Source organism: Coptis chinensis, chromosome 1 (assembly GCF_015680905.1).
Source record: "Coptis chinensis isolate HL-2020 chromosome 1, ASM1568090v1, whole genome shotgun sequence".
Lineage (NCBI taxonomy): Eukaryota > Viridiplantae > Streptophyta > Magnoliopsida > Ranunculales > Ranunculaceae > Coptis > Coptis chinensis.
Window position 1 is genome coordinate 24,105,809 of NC_141456.1, and position 21,859 is coordinate 24,127,667.

The 21,859-nt window shown below is 36.3% G+C and overlaps 4 protein-coding genes across 4 annotated transcripts; 3 read left to right on the forward strand and 1 right to left on the reverse strand.

Annotated features, from left to right (window-relative positions):
• Positions 1 to 5,380: 5,380 nt before the first annotated feature.
• On the reverse strand, positions 5,381 to 6,947 carry RR5 (response regulator 5). The gene is made up of 4 exons (XM_086596694.1): positions 6,406 to 6,947; positions 6,240 to 6,313; positions 6,067 to 6,144; positions 5,381 to 5,968 (listed from the first exon to the last, which is right to left on the reverse strand). The coding sequence occupies exons 1-4, from the start codon at positions 6,530 to 6,532 to the stop codon at positions 5,594 to 5,596; spliced, it is 654 nt and encodes a 217-aa protein (XP_086452820.1). The 5' UTR covers positions 6,533 to 6,947; the 3' UTR covers positions 5,381 to 5,593.
• Positions 6,948 to 11,921: 4,974 nt separating this feature from the next.
• On the forward strand, positions 11,922 to 12,512 carry LOC147523061 (uncharacterized). The gene has a single exon (XM_086569409.1). The coding sequence runs from the start codon at positions 11,922 to 11,924 to the stop codon at positions 12,510 to 12,512; it is 591 nt and encodes a 196-aa protein (XP_086425535.1).
• A 2,706-nt stretch (positions 12,513 to 15,218) lies between these two features.
• On the forward strand, positions 15,219 to 15,863 carry LOC147523062 (uncharacterized). The gene has a single exon (XM_086569416.1). The coding sequence runs from the start codon at positions 15,219 to 15,221 to the stop codon at positions 15,861 to 15,863; it is 645 nt and encodes a 214-aa protein (XP_086425542.1).
• A 2,424-nt stretch (positions 15,864 to 18,287) lies between these two features.
• Positions 18,288 to 19,172, forward strand: LOC147523063 (uncharacterized). Its single transcript, XM_086569436.1, has one exon. It carries the CDS (start codon positions 18,288 to 18,290, stop codon positions 19,170 to 19,172), a length of 885 nt encoding a protein of 294 aa, XP_086425562.1.
• The last annotated feature ends 2,687 nt before the right edge of the window (positions 19,173 to 21,859 follow it).

A 21,859-nucleotide genomic window follows, 5' to 3' on the forward strand; every position in this document is an offset into this window, starting at 1 on the left:
TAAAGAAAGCTTTTTGGTAAAGGTTGGATTTGAAAGTTTTTTTATATATTGTCCAAGTTATGTATATCGTTGGTGTGTGATCCAATATACATAACATCTCTCTGTATGCATCGTTGGAGTTTGATCCAGTGTATACATGTACACCGTTGGAGTGTGATCCAGTGTGCATACCACACATTGTTGGTGTTTGATCCTATGTGATGGTAGAGAGCTTGTATGCATCGTTGGTGTGTGAACCAGTGTATACTTGCATATCGTTGGTGTGGGAGCCAGTGTGCATGCATCACATTGTAGGTGTTTGATCCTATGTGATAGTGGACATAGTATAAGTCGTTGATGATATGAATCTGTTGAACTATGAAAGAATGATTTTAATTAAGTGTTGGCAATTGAAGAAAACTAATTACGTTTATTCCTTTTAAGGTGTATATACTTGCGTATACATGTATGTCTCATTTTTATATTGGTTGACGTACTGTTTGTTTGGTTAATCTACACTCTACCTTGAATCTCGGGACGAGATCCTTTTAAGGTGTGTATATTATAACACCCCGACTTTTTCTTTTGTTTTCCTAGTATAAATAATAATAATAATAATAATAATAATGAAAATAGATAAAATGGACAGATGATAACTATCAGTTACGAATAAAAGTCCCGTAAGTAATAGATAAGTGTTGTCCTTGTTTTTCGGTGAGTTTTCTCACGTAGAGTTTTTGAGGGAAAAACACAGCGAGAGTTTTAGGGGGAAAAAAAAATAGTTTTACTGAAAAGGTTTTGAACGAGGAAGATAGTCTTTTCCGCGACCCGGTCGGCGTCGATCTTCGAGGGTATCGCTTTCGGAAGCATTCGGTTTTAAAAGCGTGAGTAGATACTTTATGAACTTCTTTTAAAAAAAAAGAAATTTCGTTATTTGTTGGATCTTTGGAAAATGGGTGCATTGCTCATCATCGCGTGTTTTGATACAATTTCGATTTTTTTTTCTGTCTTTATTCTATCTTTCTCTCCTCTGGTATAACTATTGAATTTGGTTATATGTTAGCATAGGGATTTGGTTAATAACTGAAACTCTGGATTGAATCGCGAAGCTTCGAACGGAGGCGTTAATGGCGGCTTAAGTTAAACCAATAAATCGTTCTGATTATATATTTTTTTGTGAGTTGGACTATTGTGGTTGTGATTGGAACTGTTAGGGTTATACTTGGTGATAATTGGTTGTTGGTGTTGCGAGAGGGGGCTATTGAAGCTCCGGAGGAGCAGTAATGGCGCCCAAACCAAACCAAACCAAACTGTCCTGCATTTTTGTTGTTTGAATTAGTGTTTTTGCTTGGATTTTTGTTGTGAGATTGTTGTTGGGTTGAGGTGGATGTGTTGGTGGTTGATTGGGTGCTGGAGAGGGGACGATTGGAGCTTTACAGAGTGTTAATGGCGTAGGTCGCGACTTTTTACAGTATAATAGAATCATGAATTTTTGGTATAGGTACATGGGGTTTTTCTCCATGAACCAAACCGCTGGGTTTTTGTTAGATATGGATGGCCGGTGGTGGTGTATAGGCGGTGGAAGCGCTGGTGGAAGTTTTGTGAGGAAGGAGATGAACAGTACATTTCGATTTGGGCTTGGGCCAAATCGGGGTGGGCTTATATGTTTTACTTTTGGATTTTTTATTTTTTAATTTAAGTTTAGACTATGGGCTTTAGGCTTTGGGCTTGTGGGGTTAGATAAGTTTAGACTGGTTGACTGTTGTTGACCCTTGGCAGGTCGACTTTGACTTTGACCAGGGTTGACTTTGACCAAAGTTGACTTTTGACTAGGGTTGACTTTGACTAGTTAACCCAATTTGATCTTTTAACTCGAATTATGATTCGGTCTATTAGGATAGGTCTAGGGCTATGAGCATGCTTGGCTTTAGGCTAAGACCTTTCTATATATACGTGTGTATAAGGGTGGAATTCGAGCTAAACAAGCCGAGCTTTACAATGCTCAAGCTCGGCTCGCTAATTACACGAGCTTTAAATTGAGCTCGAGCTCGGCTCATATAGTTAAACAAGTGAGCTCGAGCCGAGCTCTGAGCCCTCGGTTATTTTACACTATAAATATGCTATTTGAACTAAACGAGCCAAGCTTCATCAAGCTCATTTGTTACACGAGCTTTTATTTGAGCTCGAGCTCGGCTCATATAGTAACCGAGCGAGCTCGAGCCAAGCTTAAACGAGCCAAGCCCAAGCCCAAGCTCTGAGACCTCGGCTCAAATTCCACCCTTACGTGTGTATGTGTATTAACTGCTATGTGATATTTCAGTTTTTGTGATATGCAACGCTATGACACTTAGACATCAATCTAATTAATAATGCGTAAACCAAAAATACATGAATCAAGATACTCTTTCGTTCTCTAAAATAATATATGCAATAAAGTTCTATAATGCGTAAACAAAATTTACCGCACTCTTTTAGAACTCTCCACGCCTCAAGTTTTGGATTTGAGTATTATGATTGATGATGTCATACGTTAGGTGGGCATTTATTAAATGTGCCATAAATTGCCCGTTAGCATTATATATGGATATTCATTGAATGTGCCATGAATGACCCGGGTATTCAGTGAATGTGCCATGAATGACCAGATTCTTTGGACTGTCCTAAAGAGGAACTATGGTATTCGCCTTGCGGGTTAGTTGTATTCTTTGATTATGCGAGTGTTTGGGTTTTCTTTTGAATAACTATAGGATATCTACATATGTTATATAGAAGTTCTAACTTTCTTTTGCAGGAGGGTAGGACTAAATAACATTTTGTAGAGAGACACGGTCCTACCCTTATACAACATTGGATATCGGTAAGTTTTAATTCAATGATTTAGATATTAAAACGAGTTATTAGAATGAGTTAATCTAATGGAAGTTTTGTTTGGGAAAAAACTATGCCGGTTGAAATGACGGAACTACTTGTCTTCCAAGCTGAGAATGATTCAGTAATGGGAAAATATAAAGTGATTATTTGGATAATTAAAGTATGATAATGTTTATATGTGGTTAGTTTACTCATACCAGCAAATTTCATTTTGTCAACCCATGTTTGCTTTTTTTTTGGCGTGGGTGTGTTCTTAGGAACATAGGTGGAAGGCAGTGGAACCGCGGCGTTTGATTTGGATTTGATCTGGAGCAGTCCGGGAGTTTTTTTTTATTAGGTCTGATCTTTTGGAAGTATGTAATAATGTAGTTTTCTTTTCATATGACATAAATATACGATGTTGAAGACCTGTTATTCTTAGAGTGGTACGATGTTTTATTGGGACGGAAGATATATTTTTTTTTATAAAGTAATAAAGAGAATTTTGGAGATTATTTTTGTTGTTAAGATTCTTTTATGATGTGGGTTTTCGGTTTTGGCATGTGTAGTATCCACCCCGTCATAGCCTGGGTTTTTAGTCAATTGAATATAGTGATGTTTGAGATATTTATATTTCAAATATTTATTTTTTTTAATTGTTTAGAAATTCGGACCATGACATAATTTCTCAATACATAATTTTTTTTTTTATTTTTTTTTTATGGTTTTTTCTTAATACATATTGCATACCACTAGAAAGCTCATGAAGTCCCAATTTACAGTTCGCCCCAAAACAAAGGTTTCTAGAGAAAGTTGAGTCCGGTTTCTGTATAACCGGGTACGGAGATTAATCTCTGTAACCGTCTTATTTAAGCGTTGGATCATCTCGAAATACACACATTTGTCTCAAAATATAGACTTCCACATCGATATTCATGTGTTGTGTATACAGTTAAATAACATGGTTATAGAGATTAATCTCTTTCTCCGGTTATAGTAGAATCGGACTCGAGAAAGTTATGATGGTTTTGAATAATGTGTCAAACTGGACTCCAATCCGAATTAGACTTTTGAATAACATAGACTTTTGAATGGATGTTTCGTCATTACAGTTTAGTACGTCATTCATCAAGTTGACGACATCGTTATAGTTCGTAAGAACTTTCTAGCCAATATTACCTTTAAGAATAAGATGGGAGTTGGAGGGCTGCTTCTTGTTCGTAGTGGTCACCAAGTTCAAAGAGGTGACTTGTGTTTGAATGTGACTTCCACCCACGCTTTAGTATGCATTAGAATTCAAGAGCCATGCCCATCCACCAAAAATCCTTAATTAAAATCACAACGGTTCTATTTCACCAACCGTATCTAAATTATAAACCTACATTTATATGGAAATCTACTGAAACAGATATGCGTTGAAGTGTGTGAGTTCCACGAGCATGCAGGTTCCCATCACTGGATTTTTCTTTTGTGAATTTGACTAGCAAGTATGGATGCGAATGAAATTCATTGTTTTTTATTACTAGTCGAAGTTCAAATTAAATCCGAATTGCCAAAAAAAAAAATTGGATCAACTATAATAGAGACATTGTTAGTGGCCATAATTCATCAAGCAAATAAATCACTCAGGCAACCATCGGTGTGATACATTGCTTGTACATCTCGATTCATCGGCAGTAAGACATTACCGCTTATACCAGTTATACATACTCAAGCTTTACTGTTGTGCTTATCAAAAACTTCAATTAAATCTCATTTTCAGATGGGTAACTAGTTAACTACTAACTACAACTGTTTTTCGTTAATGGACAAGTAACTACAACTAGCTGAAACCTGAAGTTCCCCATGTTTTAAACTCAGGACCGAGTTTGTGCCAGTAATCCCAGTATTCTAAGAGACATTTCAGAAGAGGTAGGAAAAAATTGAAGGCCAATACTTGCAGTCTCACAAAAAGTGGAAAAAGAAACAGCCAAACAGGTACACTATTAGACCCAGGTAACAAAATGTTAGGTAACACCCAGTACTCAAGCCCATATCCCATAGTTCTATATCCATATGGCCCACGGAAGAATCACCGTGTTGATTTGCTCTAGAAGAATCAACAAAATGAGCCAGTCAACCAGAAACCGAAAGACCAATTTCTTCTCGACTTTTTCAACAAAGAAAGTAGTACAAGTCGTCGGAAAATAATCCCATACCCTCTAGAAAGCAAAGATCTTTTAGGACAATTATCATTATTGGAGGAATATTTATTCTTGGCACTACGGGTTTCTTGATGAAAAAAAATTGTTTTCTAATCTCTCTAGTCTATAAATAAGTCGTGAATAATAATATCTAGACTAAAGTTATTAGTCAAGCAAGAACAAATCGAGCAAAAGTGCAAAACAATGATCAAAGCCCAATTAGCCCTGCATAAGCCGAATCTTAAAAAGCCTGGCCGGCAAACAAGAACTATACCCCAATGGATTTATGAAATGTTATCCTACATCAACTGATCATATCATATCAAGGAATAGAGAATTAACAAAATATAAGTCACAACAACATAGTATCCAAACATCAAAACCCCATATAGATTGATCATCTGTTTGTCATACAAGTAAAAACAACAAAATATGTACTTGTCCTCATTGCTCCTCCACCAAATGTAAAATGAATCGCATACCACATATTAATCAGTGTAAGATCTAATGCCCCCCACACCCCACCCCCAAACTCAAAATAACAAAATTAATGTAATATATTATCTACCAAGAACTTGTCTTTAATCACTCATTTTAATTTTCCTTGATGGAGAACTTGACGGCGAGGGCGAGGGCGAGGGCGATGGCGATGAATCAGATGATGATGATGACAATAAGGTTGATAGTGGAGATGATGGTGGTGATGATAGAAAAACAACATCATCATCATTTGTATCATCCAGTTTCCTCTTAAGGGTCCCTTGAGAACTACTTTTTTCTTCATTTTCTTCTACTTCATCTCTCATTATATGGTGTTTCAAACGCTTCACATCAGATAGCTTTACTGGTTTCACTATGAACTCCTCTGCCCCTTCTTCTAAACACCTATTGATTCTAGGCAAGACTTTTTCAGAAGACATGATAACTACTGGTATTTCCTTGAAGGCTGAAGATTCCTGTTTTTCAAAATCACAAACAGAAAATGAGTACAAAATTTTTGTTTCTATTTATATAAATATTTTCTTAAAAAAACATTATGTTTTTGAAAACAAACCTTGATCTTCTTTAGGAGCTCATAACCAGTCATTCCAGGCATCCAGTAATCAGTTATGATTAAATTCACCTTCAAAGCCTAAACCATTTCCAAGATAACAAATAAATGAGTTATAATCATCAAGAACAAAGAACAAACGATAGCGTACTGGGTGTGATTTAATTTTCACTTACATTGAAACCAACATTTGTCTCTCCATCAAGACCAAGATACTGAAGAGCCATTCTACCACTATCAGCAACAGTAACTGAAACATTTCCAAACACAATTCATTCAAAAACCAACACACAAAATACAAAGACCATAAATCAAAACAATACCATGTATCTAAAAACTCACCTTTACAACAAGAAATCTTAAGTAGCCTCTCTATAACTTTCCTATCAATAAGACTATCATCAACAGCAAGTACATGTAGCTCGTGAGTCTCCGTATCAGATCCAGCAAACACACCATCGGTCATCATTTTTGTTCTAATCTCTCAAAAGGAGTCACAGCTTAAAAAAAATGTATTCAATCTTCACTGAGAAATCTGAGAAAGATGTTAAAAATGAAGAAGCAGAGTTGTGGAATCAATGGGATGATATATATATTTATATATGTGTGTGTGTGGACATGTGGTGATAAGTCTATTCGGGGTCTTTATATGTGAAAATCTGAAAAATCTTTCTGTCCCTGTAACAAAATCTGGAAATCTACTTTTTTTAAGCAACAACAGATTCTGTAATCACTTTCGTGCGATCCGCAAAATCCACCCACAATTCTCTCTCGTCCTCTCTGCATTTATTATTTCCTACGTAAAAAACATATCTCTTTTCTTGATATCTCCAATTTCTCGCGATATCTTTTTGACTCCGTCCAGCAATCAGCAATGTCCTGTCAACTTTAGTTTACGGGAAATACGAAATATAAATGGCTAAAATAGCGATATATATCGTGTCTCGTTAGTTGAAATTCCGAAAATCTCGTACAATCGTGAAAAAGTTTCTTCGCCTAGGGAGCACTAACGGAAATTTAATTTGAGTGACATGCCTATCTGACATCTCCTTTGTGGAAACGCTGGCATATTGTTATATATCATGTATGTTGTTTTTATCGACATTTTAGTTTAACATTAAAATCTTGATTTCTTCATCTCAAGAGTCAAGAAGATATTGGTTTTTTTTTTTTTTTTTTTTGTTTTAATATAATAGTAATAGTAAGAAGTCAAATCAGCTTTTTGGAAGTACTAAATAAGAAGTACTTATGAATGGTGTTTCATTAAGACTGTTCAACTGCTTGATTTATCGTGAGGTTTAACTAAAGGTATGTGGATTAAGTCATAAGGTCTTCAAAAAAAAACATAATTCATTTTACGTTAGCAAATCTTCGTTCATTACAAAGCCTTATCCGTTATAGGACCTTTAAAATCTCAATTATTGGGGCTAGATAGGATCGAGTAGTAAAGTGGTTTTCCTACGTGATTGCTTTGGCTAATTTTTATATTGTATAATAGTTTTTCATTTAACATATACTTGGTTATTGCAGACCATTATCATTTCTTTCCTTTAGTTTTTGAAATGTCTACTTCCAATAAATCCATTTAAGTCAACTAATAAGAAAATCACTTTGGAATTGCTGGATATATGCAAGTGTTCTTTTATCCATGCCTTGATATTTTCATTTTCGCTAACGTATATCATGGTAATTTTTTTTAAGTAAGTATCTGTGGCTGTAAATCATAACAATATATTCTTATACAGAGCGAAAAAAAATTATCTTCTTTGCTCCATGAAAGTGTTATGCTTATGTAGTTATGTATTCGCCAGCTTGCTAGCTCTCTATCCAGCTTCCAGAAACAGTCATCAATATTAAGAAAATGCAATTCTAGATTAGATATATTGAGATAGCAAATGATTTGAGGCATGTTAATCCGATATATTGGGGGTACACAACAGGATTACTACCAAACAAATCATGAAAATATATATAGTCTAAGTATTGCAAATTCTACCTAAATGAGATTGTAATGTTGCGATATTTAATATTTAGCCTCTATTAGAACTTTAGAAGTCAACCTAGCTATATTAATCTTGGTAATTAAGATATGAATTTGTTCCAATGTATGAAATGAGTAAACTAGATCATTATTGCACATTTTAAGCATGTCAAACTAGAAAACAAAATTCTAAAACCATCGATCTCTAGCAAATAATTAAACATGACATCCCACGAGAGTGTCGATAATTAAACATGACATACCACGAGAGTGTCGATGGGTACCCGTTTAATTAACCGGAATCAAAATAGAAAAGATTAAGATTTCGGTTTCTATTTTTAAGAACCGTTTAAAAATGGGTACTAAAAAAATTGGACTATATATAACTGGAACTAAGTGGTTTTTTAAACAAAAAAAATGGACCAGAAGAATCGAAACCAGATCGGAACCGAACATTATCATACTTTTAATATAAAAAATATTGAAAGAAAAGAATATAAAAACTCAAAACATTCATTTATATATTACTAAATTTTATTTATTAGTATAATATGTAGTTTTAATAGTATTTAATATTATAAATAATATAAAAATATAGTTTACAATATGAAATATATGGTTTTATTTAACTTATTAATGAATGACATCATTATTTATATATCAATATTTAAAAAGCGATTTGTTTGTGCGGTATTTTTGTATTTTTAGTACGTTATTCTAAATAAGACCAATAAAAAATGTGTGTAAATAATGAATATCTTAAGAACCGAAGTGAAGAATCGGAACGGGAATACCCATTATGAACCGATGGTTATGGATATGGTTCCACAATTTTAAGAACCATGAAGAACCGAAACCAGAACCGAACTGTAAAATTAAATGGTTCTTGGTTCTTATAACACTAAGAACTGGACCAGAACTGAACTGTTGACACCCCTAATCCCACCCGTGATGTGCACAAGGCCCATATACAACGACTCCTTCAGCATATTTCGACCTTAGACACCCGAATACCCGCCACATTCGAAGCCGACTCCGGGCACTCGCCATACTCAAATAGTCACATACATATCATCGCCAGCGACTCGTCACTCGGCTCCACCTTGTAACATTATCACCTGCCACTATCATAATTGTTATCATTATCCTTAAGTCTCCTTCCCATCGTAATACATGAACCATTACGTACAACCATTCACTATCATTACGGAGTACTCACCATCATTACACCCAATGCCAGCTCATACAAACTTGAACATCTATGGCTATTACCCACGTGCTCCTTATAAAAACATGTCACTCATCTCGACCGCACATTTGTACTAATTAATTAATACACGAGTTGCATCTGATGTACACTTTCAATGCCTATAAAAGCCACCCCCGAGATTATTTTTTTATTATTATTTTTTTTTGGTAAGCCTATTTTTAAATGAGATTAGTAACTCTTTGATGCTGGCGGGGTTTGAGCCCTAGACCTCTGGTATCATCACCCAAAGGTTTTACCGACTTTACTAGTCGGCATCTGCAACCCCCAAGAACTACGTGTGACTTGATTCTAGTCTGGTTATTGATCCTAGCATGAGTTACTAACTCAAACTCCATTATATCATTTCCAATACACAGACTGGATACATAATTAAGCATCTTCATCCTTATGAAGAACAACCATTAACAACAACCAAAACCATCTCCCTTTCCTCGTCCTAACTTAAGAGCTAAGTCTTAATTTGGTGTAATGTCATGATAATCTATTAGGATAAATTTAGACATTTACAACTGTTATATGGAACAAGTCTACACAAATGTATATACATTTAAAATATGAATTTGCAGTAGAGAAATTGAGTTGAGCACTAACGATCTAGTTTAGATTTCAAATATGAATAGCAAATTAAATTTTAAAGTTAAAAAATCAATGAAAGAGTTACTTTAGGGTGATTTTGGACACACCCATAAAAACACTCTCATACCCCAATTTTAAAATAAATAAATAAAATTATTTAAGACATATTTAGATTCCTAAATTATCCTTTGTTTATTAGGCGTACCCAAGACAAAACAAGTCATTTACTTATTCTTCTTTCTTTTAAAAAATAAAATAAAAAATATTCTTGAATTTTTCTCCAATAATTTACCTCGCTCACTCTCTAGCAAAATTTCTCTCACCAATAAACATGATTACAAGTCACAACTAATTATTTTGAATTATGAAATGCAAGATTACAAGGCCGTGTGTTGTTGTTGTTTTTGTTTGTTTATTTATTTATTTTTGCTCCTATTGGAAATACCCCAAATGAATTTGAGAGATATTATTGGATTGAAACGGTTATTGGAATATGACAAAAACTTTAGTTAGTTATGGAGTATGGGAGTGATTTTATGGGTGTGTCCAAGATCACCCTTACTTTAGAGTAGTATATATATATTACCATTTTGATGTATATCAAAGGTATTAAAATGTAGTATTTAATTTGCATTTTTGGTTCATCCCGTGTACTCCAAAAGCTTTATGGTAGTAGCAAATTGGAACTTTAACAATTGATTGTGTTTTTTCGAAGTGATGTTAATCCTTAGTGTGGAAGGTCGTCTACAGAAAAACTGTTGATGCAAACCCTGCAGTAGTCGTCAACAATATATATTTACGAAAATCTAGTTACATATTTCTCTCAGAGTCTCAACCCTCACATTTCTCCTCTTGTTTTGTCCTCCACTATAGGAGATTTTGATTCAGAGAAGAAATCAAAACAGTTCGTATCCTTTTTTCGTCTGATCCTAAAACGAAATTAGGAATATATTTACCAGATATGAGTATATGATCATATATGTTAACCGAAATTTTGGGGATGTGTTGCGAATCGGAAACACAGGACAATATAGTTGTTTAGGACAACAAGATATCAACACCTGTCTGCATATCTTATCTGATTTGATTTCATATTCATCTGACCTTTTCACAATCACCTTTCAAAACTTTTCACGAGAAATTCTGTTCCCTATAAACCTAGGTGATTGGGCGGCTTTTAATTTTACACAGAGCGATCATTGACCCATTTAGTCAAATCCAATGACCACGCCGTCGAATCCAAGAAAAATAGACAAGACATCATTACCGACAAACCTACTGAACCCACAGCGCCAAATAGGGAACCAAACACAAAAACAGGCATCTGTCCATAATCCTCTTCCTTCATATAGCTATTCTACGCGTTACTACAACCGGGTGGGTTTTCCTCTTTTTCCAAAGAAAGTGAGAAGAAAGAGAGTGAGATTTGTAGTACCGAGGGAAATCTTTTGTGGGGTCCTATTTTTTGGACTTTTCTTTTGAGTTGGTTTGATTTTTGAGGATCATTTTAAAAAGATTTTCATTTAAGAGGAAGTGATTCTGGGTTTTTATATGGTTCTGGCAATTCTAGCTGATGAGGTATGAATGGTCCAATATCTTTGAAGAGGCCAGATCTTCGCCGCCCGGGTGTAAAAGATAACATTTTACTCCTTACAAAAAATTACTTACACCTGTCTACTTATTTAATTTCAAAAGTTTACCCAACTAATAGTGTTAGATAAAATCCAAAAACTCTCCTGCCGCTGAAAGCAGTGCTTCTCTCTTCTCCCTTTTTTTTTCTCTCTTCTTTAAAATTTGAATTCAAAGTTTGGTTCAGAGATTAAAATACAAAGGACTAGAAATAAAAGTACAAGTTTTTTGAAAGGCTACTGTTCCAATAGTGTAAGATTCTTTTAGTTCCTGTGAAAGTTTGGTTTGGTTCATCCAAAGAGTGTCTCTGAGGGTGACCCTGGTGGATCCTTCTGGTACCCCCCCTTGTTCCCCTTCCCCCTAACCATTGTAACATCTGTCTCTTCAAAATGGTTCTATAGGATGACGGAACTCCTGAGAATAAGTCTCAGAGGTGAGACTACAGGCTTGAACACAAGATCAAAAATTGAACAGCTACAGGAGGAGATGCAGCAGCTGTTCTGCTCAAAAGAAAAAAAAGTTATTGATATCAAATGTAAAAATCCAGTGGTAGAGGAGGAGGGAATAAACACTCTTGTGGGTAAGCTGTATGGGAAACGACATATAGAAGTGAATGAGGTAGTTGAAGAGCTACACAAGTGTTGGCAGACGACTAGCAAGACTAAAGTGGAACTCATTACTAGAGGTTTATACAAGCTTCAATTTGAGGATAAAGCGGAATATGATTATGTGCGAAAAAATAGACCATGGCTAGTACATGGTTTTATTATGTTTATGAAGAAATGGAGACATCTGGGCAATGGAGAAGAAGTGCTTGATTTTGATTTTGTTAAGTTTTGGGTTCAGATTAATGGGATCCCAGCAGATAGGATAAATGCTGAGAATGTGCAAAGTGTGGGTAGTAGTCTGGACAAAGTGAAAGCTACTGATCTTCCATGTTCAGTAGAGTTCAAAGTCCTAGTAGCTAGAGTTAGAGTGAAGATGGACATATAGGAACGCCTTTTAAAAGGTGACTTCAGAACAGAAGTGGGAGAGGTGTTTCAGGTCACTTTTAAATATGAGAAACTGGATATCTTATGCTATTTTTTGTAGGAAATTTATTCCTAAAAATATACTTATTGTTAAGTAAACAAGAAAATCAAATTAATATAATAAATATATCATGAACAAACTTTTAGTTCAACAAACAAGCAAACTTTTTAGTTCAACTAATAAACTTAATTTACCAATGATTAAATATGAGCCTAGTGAAGATTCACTATGTCTTTAAGACAGATTTCCCCCCTCACGGTGCTTGAAGGTTGATGGGAAACTATCTCCTAAGATAAAACGGATTTCCTTCTATAGAAAGCTAGCACTTCAATTCTATAGACTCAGCGAACACAACATAGTTTTTAACTAAGAACATGGGGAGAAGAGAAAGATCAGAACTCTGTGTAATCTGATGTGTCTTTCTCTCCAAATTCATCCACCATTTATAGGTGAGTAGTGCATATTCGAAACAACACAGTGACTCTTGGGAAAAAGTAAGCAATTCTTTGAAAAGTTACATGTTTCGAAAAGACACACCATTTCGGCATAAAATACTGTTTCAAACCAGTGCCTATTTCGAAAGGTCACACCTTTTCGGCATGATGCACTGTTTCGAACCAGTGCACATTTCGAAAGGTCGCACCTTTTCGGCATAATGCATTGTTTCGAACCAGTGCATATTACGAAAGGTCACACCTTTTCGACATAATGCACTATTTCGAACCATTGCACCATTTCGAAAATATATTTCTCATTTTACGTACTGTTTCAAAAGAAATCCATTTCATCTCAATGTGGGATAACTTGGGAGACAAATTACTCATTCATATCTCAATGGATTTGTGCAAATCCATTTTTTTAACACTTTTGTGGGAGGATTGGACATGATTGTTACTTGTGTCATCAGAAAGAAAAGTACCAGATCAATATGCTCAAATGTGGAGGTTCTCTGAGGGACATTAAACATAACTTCTCCTTCATGATGAGAGTAACGGTGTTCTATAATGGGCTGGTATACCCAAATCCTACTTCGGTAATCATTTCTGGAAGACCATAGAAACCAAGGTTTGATCAGATTCTTGCTAGTTTCAAAGGTAGGCAGAGTCATCAGAATTGGACCGAAGCTGGTATTCTGGCGACTCCACCACGATCAAAACACATGGCGAAGGAGCATGGAAATGTATCCATTGGATCTAGATCAGAAGGGGACAACTCTTGTCAGATTCCAACGGCTATCTCTGGCCAATGTATAGGAGAAGGGTTAATGTTTGATGGTACAGGTGGAGGTTCTGGATCCACTTGTCCTGGATCGGACATCTATTCTTCGGGCCCATATGCTCAAGGGCTAGAGAGTGCTAGCAGCTGTGTGAGTAACTATACTGGATCTAGGATGGAAGTGTATAGGAGTGGGGCCTCTGGGCCTTTGGTGGTTGTGGGCTCTGTTTCGGGTCGTACTAATATGGAAATGGAAATGGGTAGCCAGGATATGGATGTGGGTATGTGTGGCAGAAGTATGGATTTGGGGTTGATATATGGGTCGGGTAATGGATGCGGGGCTCTGGTACTGCATACAGGACCTATAAAGGTAGGTGAGCTGGAGAGAGAAAGTAATCATGATAAGGCTATATCTAGACACTCATGTCCTCTGATTTCCAATGCTTGCTCGCCTTTTCTTGTGGGTTCTAATGGATCAGTTGATACCAATCTAGTGGTTTCGAATCCATTGTATCGGTTCTCAAGTGCACCTACACGTGGCAGAGGATACAAAGTTATGGCTTCTCGAGGACGGCAAAAGAAATTTAAGAGAACAGATGGTTCATTTCCAGAGACAACAGTGGCTGTGTTGTCTAAAGAAGTGGAAGTGGTAGGAGAAAAAAGAAAGATCTATTATTTACAAGCTGGGGGGATGGCAGATCATGAAGAGGATAACTGGGTTCGCAGAAGTGTTCGCTTGATGGTTGTTAGATCAAAGAGAGCAAGGTTAGACGCTCAAGCTATGAGAGAAAGAGGTGAAGGACATTTACTTGTACCGAATGATGTGGAAATCACTAACATTTCAAGTGATTCCATGGGGTCGAATGATTCTGCCATGGGTAATGATGAGGAGGCTGGGGGAGAGGCACTCTCAGAGGAGATATCTTCAGATGACTCTCAACAAGAGGATGACGATGTCTCAGAGGAGGAAGAGGAAGAGGAAAGTGCTGACTCTGTGCCTCCACTAGCGATGATGGGTCCTGATCAAGTTGATATAGAACAAGAGAGTCGTTTGATGTCCTTGGGGTATGAGTCTGGGTCTGAGAATAGTGTTACCCAGCCATGTCCTCTTGCTATTGATGACTCTACAGTGGTTCGAAGGTTGGAAAATTATGAAACGAGTAAGGACAGAAGGGAAAGCTCAGAGGTACAGGGTAAGTGCAAGGAGGAAAAAGGTAAAGCAAAAAGTAAGGAGTCAGAAGGTACGTCAAGCAGTGGGGGTCTGTGTGGTCCTCCCCCAGGTTTTGCGGTGGCTGTACCTAAACAGCTACCTCATCAACAATGATACACGCCTGGAATTGCCGGGGAATGGGTTCCTCCATGACAATTCAAAATCTAAAGGATCTTGTAAGACAACACCAACCAGATATTTTATGTTTATCGGAAACTAAAGTCAGTACTAGTAGGATAAGTATGTTAGGTAAGATTATCAAATATGATCATGTCTTTTGTGTTTCGGCTGCTGGAAGTAGAGGAGGTCTTGCTCTTTTGTGGAAAGAGGGAGTGAAGCTGGAAGTGATGGGAGCGACAACAAACCAAATCTCAGGTAAACTAAGTAATTATCATAGTAATGAGCTTTGGTTTTTTACTTTTGTGTACGGAGAACCTAATGCAAGTCTGAGACACCGGTTCTGGTCAGAATTAAAGGATGTGGCCCCCTATATTCCTGGTCCTTGGCTGGTGTTTGGAGGATTCAATTCTATTAAGTCTCTTGATGAGAAAATAGGGGGAAGATCGGTTTTTACAAAATGCATGATTGATTTCAATTCTGTTATCAATGATCTTGGGCTGATGGACTTAGGGTACAAAGGCCCTAAGTTTACCTGGAACAATAATAAAAGGCTAGCTGACAATATCTTAGAACGTTTAGATAGAGCTCTTGCTTCTTCTGATTGGTTGGATATGTTTCCTAATATGCTGGTTACCAATGTTGTTAATGCTACTTCTGATCACCTATCTATGAAAATATCTTTGAAGGCTGGTGAGGAAAAAGCTGAAAGACCTTTCAGGTTCTATAGTATGTGGCTGCAAGATGAGTCTTGCATACGTACTATATAAAAAGCTTGGAACTCTGTCACACATGTTTTACCTGATTGGAAAGTGATACATAAGTTGAGAAGTACTGTTGAGAGTCTTAAAAGTTGGAATAAAAAGGTTTTTGGTAATATTTTCTATAACGTTAAAAAGACTCAAAAAGATTTGGATAGAGTTCTACAAAGGCCTTTTAACCCGTCAAATTTAGAAAAAGCAAAGGTTTTAAAAAGTCAGTTGTTTGATTGGTATGAAAAATAAGAAGCTTTTTGGAAACAAAAAATCTAGTCAGCATTGGATCAAAGAAGGGGGTGGGAATGCAAAGTTTTTTCACTTTTCTACTATATATAGGAGAAGAAAGAATAATATAGACAAGGTTAAAGATGATAATGGAGTTTGGCAAGAAGGCAGAAAAGGGGTGGGTAATACTATTAATGAATATTTTGAAAATATTTTTGACTCTAGTAATCCTATAGATAATGAGGATATTTTAAACATGTTTAATCCTTGTATCATTGATAAAGAAAATCAGATTCTTATTGCTTGTCCTTCTAGAGATGAGGTTTAGCATGTGATCAAGAAGTTGGGGGCTCTTAAATCCCCTGGGCCAGATGGGTTTCAATGTACTTTTTATCAACAATGCTGGGCAGTGGTAGGGGATAATGTAACTGATTGTGTTCAAGATTTTTTTATATATGGTAAGATGAATGCTAGTTTTAATGAGACTTTTATAGCTCTGATTCCTAAGATTTCTAACTCTGATCATATCTGTAAGTTTAAACCTATCCGTCTGTGTAATTTTTGTTATAAAATTATATCTAAACTGCTGGCTAATAGATTGAAAGCCCATATAAATAAGATTGTTTCTCCTTTTCAAGGAGCTTTCATAAAAGGTAGGAACATATGAGATAATATAGGCTTGGCTAGTGAGATTTTTCATAATATGAAGCATATGAAGAATAAAAAAAGGGTTTGTAGCTTTAAAAATGGATATGTCTAAAGCATATGATAGAGTAGAGTGGTCGTTTATTGATAAGTTATTCCATAGATTGGGGTTTAATGAAAAACAGAGACTCCTCATCTCCCAATGTTTGTCTACTGTCTCTTTTAAAGTGCTTTTGAATGGAGCTCCTTTGGAAACTGTTATTCCTAGCAGAGGGCTGAGACAGGGAGATCCTCTCTCCCCCTATTTGTTTATCTTGGTCTCAGAAGCTCTGTCTAAGATGATAGCTTCAGCTAAACACAAAGGGGAGTTGCATGGGATTAAGATTAAAAAATGGGCTCCACCTATCACTCATTTATTATATGCTGATGATCCCATTTTGTTTACTAAGGCTAATCTTACTGAAAATGGGAATTAAAAAAAGATTTTGGAAGACTATTGTAAGATGTCTGGACAAAAAATTAATTATGATAAATCTAGTTTTTATAGTAGTAGGAATGTGAATAATAAGCATATAAAGATTTTGAAAAAGTTTTGGAAGATGAGGTTTTTTTATAGTAAAATAAGTATCTAGGGATTCCTATAGTCCTCTCTAGAAAGAAAAGAAAGGATTTTGACTACTTGGTTGATAAGGTTCATGGGAAGATTAAGGGATGGAGGGCTAAAGTTCTCTCCTTGGCTGGAAGAACTACCCTCATCCAAGCTGTTGCATAAGCCACACCAATTTTTGCAATGACTACTTATCTTTTCCAGTATCTATTTGTGAGAAGATAGATAAGACTTGTAGAAATTTCTGGTGGCATGGTACTAAGGAAAGTAAAAACATCCACACCATGGGGTGGGATAGCATTTGTAGGCCTAAGGCCCAAGGTGGATTAGGGTTCAAAAAAGCTCAAGATATGAATAGAGCAATGTTAGCCAAGTTGGCTTGGAAGGCAATCACAGATAAGACTTCCCTGTGGGCTAAAACTTTTATAGCCATATATAGAAGGCATTGGTTTGATGTGAAAGAGAACCCACCCCCTAATGCTTCTTGGTTATGGAAAGGGATTCATAAGGTGGCAATATTAATCACAGATGGATGCTTGCGGTGTATAGGGAAAGGAAATGAGGTTTCCCTGATGACTCAACCATGGCTGAGCATAAATAAAAGGCCTATTACTATGAGTGAGCTGATGCCTTTGAGGCTAGAGCTCCAAATGTTTAAAGTAAAGGATATTATTCTTGAGGATGGGAGTGGATGGGATATAAATAGGGTTGATCACCTATTTCCATCTGTTGTTAGTAAGCTCATTAAACAAGTGCTTATCAGACCAAGATATAGTGGTCGAGATAAGATGAGGTGGATGGGTACTAGAAATGGTACCCTCACTGTGAAGTCAGCATATCAAAAGCTGATGGGGAACAAAGAGATAGCACAATCCTCCTCTTTCAACATGAGGACTGTGAAGGCAATCTCAAAAATACCTATCACAGCTAGTACATAGATCTTTCTGTGGAAGCTATACATGGGATGTCTCCCCACTGGGGATTTGCTCAGTAGAAGAGGACTGAAGGGTGACTTTACTTGCTCCTTCTGTGGAGAAGTTCAAAAGGACCCAGTACATCTGTTTTTTCAATGTGATTGGGTTAAGTCAATTTGGTTTGCTTCTACCATTGGGGGCAAAGTGGAAGAGGTAGCTGGCAAGTCTATAAGGGAGTGGCTGGACATGTTCATTGAGTGGACTAAGGACCAGGATGATGGTGTAGCAGAAAAAGGGATTCTGGCAATGATAATAATGCAGGAGCTATGGGAAACAAGAAATAAAGTGAAGTTTGAAGGTAGGAGCAAAAATAGAGAAAGTTTAATAAGAAGGACTTTAGCAATGTGGACAAGGATCCTCAAAGCCTTTGAAGGGGAACAGGGAGTTGGGGGGCAACAGCCCCAAAACAGAGTTTCTACACAATTAACTAACTGTCTGAAAGAAGATTTATTTCCTGTAATTGAAGTAGATACATTACTAATAAGATTTGATGTTGCTTTTTTCAGTAAAAATGGAGAAGCGGCAGCTGGAGCTATGGCATGGGACAATGAAGGAGGCTTAATAGCAGCAGCCTCAAGGAGATTCACAGCAAGGGATGTAGAAGAAGTAGAGATGGTGGCATTGGAGGTAGCAGTAAAGCTAGCTAGGAGTACAGGAGCTAACTCCTTCTTGTTTGAAGGGGATAGCAAGCTAGCTATTCAAAATGTTGTAAACACGATCGAGTCAAATTCGTGTAGTTGGAAACTGGAACTTATAAAGGTTATGGTAGATAAGGTTTGTAGGTCTTTTGGGTTTTGTAAGTTTCATTGGATCAGCAGGAGGTATAACACTGAAGCTCATGAGTTGGCTAAATGGGCAGTTCAAGGTTAGGATGCCAACCTCCTGCCAAAACTCTTGTTGGATTGTAGTGTGGTGCCTATGATGTTTTAATATATCTATGTATGTTGTTAGCGAAAAAAAAGAGAAGATAAAATCCAAAAACAAACAAAACAAAAAATCGGTTACAAATTAGGAAGATTCCGTGCGTGGTCTCTCTCTCTCTCTCTCTCTCTCTCTCTCTCTCTCTCTCTCTCTCTCCTTTATAGGAAAATAATCTTGAAGTAAGAAAATGATCTCGAACAGAGAACAATATTCTTTTCGTTCTTTACTTTTTTTCCCGAAAAAACGAAGAATCATACACCTATTGTCTCCACTAGTATGTTATTTTCACTTTTTGAATAGATTGCAATTATATACTTGTATTTAAGCCTTATAATTTGTCCCCAAAAAATTGCGGAAAGGTGAAACTCCATTTGTATTATGAAGTTGTCAGTTGAATCAGTTTTTTAATTGCTAAGTTTTCACCTTGGTAAATCTATGGTTTCAAGTAAGACTTGATTCAGTATCTGTTAGTAATCACTGAAAGTTTATATATGTCTTCACAGTCTTAATCCGACAATATCAAAAGAAGTCGGGGGATGCTAAAAGTATGTTGAGTTTGATTATTGCTTACTCCACCTCAGTTGTTCTGAAATTCTTTTATTCCTGCAGATTTCAGGCATATATGCAATGGTTAGAGCTTTGACATTCTTATGTGAATTTTCAAAAAAAGGAGGAATGTATATAAATTCGTGCTTTCTCATTGGCAAAGTGAATCACATGACACTTGGTTTGCACCCAACTCCTCTAGAGTGCACAATAAGGTACTTGAAGTAATTAGCACATTTAGAGTTTACATCATATGAGGGTGTAAGTTTCAGGAAAATTTTCTCGACTTAGATTTATTGTATACAGAGATAGTGCGTGATTAGCAACTAGTAAAAGAGTGGCATTCTCCTCTATGATTCAAAATATTGTAAATGACGCAATAACGTTTCAATTATGTACTTAACAACTATGTGTAATGGATCTTTAGCTTAAATGGAAAAAGTACTTGAGAATTGGACTATATCTCCAATGTATCTCAAGAGATGGTGGTTCAAGTCCACCAAGATCCTTCAATGATTTGTAGAAAGTTTGTCTAACTAGCCAAGGAGTGGAGCTAGGGACTATACTGCTTCTTGATAGCTCGCGTTGAATTGTTAGTGGTTATGTTTTCTCTTTAATGCATTTCTTTCCCATGGGATATTGACTCCATGAACCAAACACAAATACTTTTTGTGTTTTGATATAACAATAGACCTATTTCTTTGCTTATTCCAATCCTGTATTACTTTCATGTATCATAGGACTGTCTGAATTCTGCATTGGCTTGATCTAGTATAAATTCTTTGATATTCCAAATCTGAGTTATACATCCATGCACACTGTATATGGGGATCATGATTTGTCCCTATTCGAATACTATTGTCATAGTCCGTTTTAAATAATTCATTTGGAAATAAACAACATGCATCTGGGAAGGAATTTCAAGAGGTTATGGAAGAAGCAATTGTTCACCCTCTCAACATTGGAGGCGAACTTTATATTGGTATTCCTCTAGGTAAAGTTATAAAAGTCACGTTCTCTGCTAGTGCAATGCTTAGATAATTATTTAGTGATATTCAGATACCAAATGCACTCTGATCTTCAACCTTTTAATTTATTGAGTTTACATTTGCTTCCATCTGTTCATGAGAAAAGCCTTTTACGGTTATCTTAGATGTGGAATCTCGACTAGCATCACTTACATTTGATACTGAAGACTTGAAAGCGATGCAAGGGACTGTCACTCGAGTTGACATGCCCTCCACTTTTCAGGCTGATAAAATTGCCAAATTGATTCCAGTGTTTGCGAACCTATTCAGCTCTTTAGAAGTACGCCGAGCCATCAACCCTTCGGTAAATGGGCACTTTTCAGCCAGAGCGCTAGCAAGGTACTATGCTAGCCTGATAAGAATTGTAATTGGTTCTGTCAATGTCTAGTTATAGGAGATATGCTTCAAGTAATAATACCATAGAAATTAAGAGAACCTCATAAGATACACCAGAATGAGGATGCTTGATTTATGTCTTGGGCCAGCAGATTTATGTCTAAGGCTTTAAGCTTCCACAAAAAAAAATGAAGGTTCCACACATACATAACCAACATCGTGTTTCATTTTTCTATTTCATTCCTCCCAGACAATGTTGTGTAACAGCTTAAGTGCTAAAAAACACTAATTAGCTAAATCCCAAGACAGTATAATAACGTCATCGGCAAGTCATATTTATCCAAAATACCATCGTTATAATTCAAGACACAAGAGTTAGAGTGAAAACACTCAATTTACAAGTTCACTAAATTTTAAACAAACAACAAATAAAAACAAAATGTAAGTATGTAAGTTTTCTCATTTAACTACAAATCAAGACTTCCTACATAAATGAAATATAAAGCAAGCACTATTTTTTTTTTCTTTCCAACAACTAAAACTAATCTAGATAAACATATTGTAGATTCTGTAGCCCACTTGCCCAACTTTCCTTTTAGAACAGTTTCCCACATTGTTGCTTCTGCCAATCTAACAGACTGCCAACCTGGCCAAACCGGAGGTAGAGGAGCATTATCCTTTAGCACAATTGGCACAAAATGTGTTCCTTCATTTATGTGGTAAACA

What these genes read in the sequence shown, in the direction of transcription:
- LOC147523062 (XM_086569416.1), top strand. Translation starts at nt 15,219, where the DNA reads ATGTTAGGTAAGATTATCAAATATGATCATGTCTTTTGTGTTTCGGCT.
- RR5 (XM_086596694.1), bottom strand. Translation starts at nt 6,532, where the DNA reads ATGATGACCGATGGTGTGTTTGCTGGATCTGATACGGAGACTCACGAG. An exon ending in TAAGATTTCTTGTTGTAAAG is followed by an intron (nt 6,314 to 6,405) that starts GTGAGTTTTTAG and finishes GAAATGTTTCAG; the next exon opens with TTACTGTTGCTGATAGTGGT. An exon ending in AGACAAATGTTGGTTTCAAT is followed by an intron (nt 6,145 to 6,239) that starts GTAAGTGAAAAT and finishes GAAATGGTTTAG; the next exon opens with GCTTTGAAGGTGAATTTAAT.
- LOC147523063 (XM_086569436.1), top strand. Translation starts at nt 18,288, where the DNA reads ATGGGATGTCTCCCCACTGGGGATTTGCTCAGTAGAAGAGGACTGAAG.
- LOC147523061 (XM_086569409.1), top strand. Translation starts at nt 11,922, where the DNA reads ATGACGGAACTCCTGAGAATAAGTCTCAGAGGTGAGACTACAGGCTTG.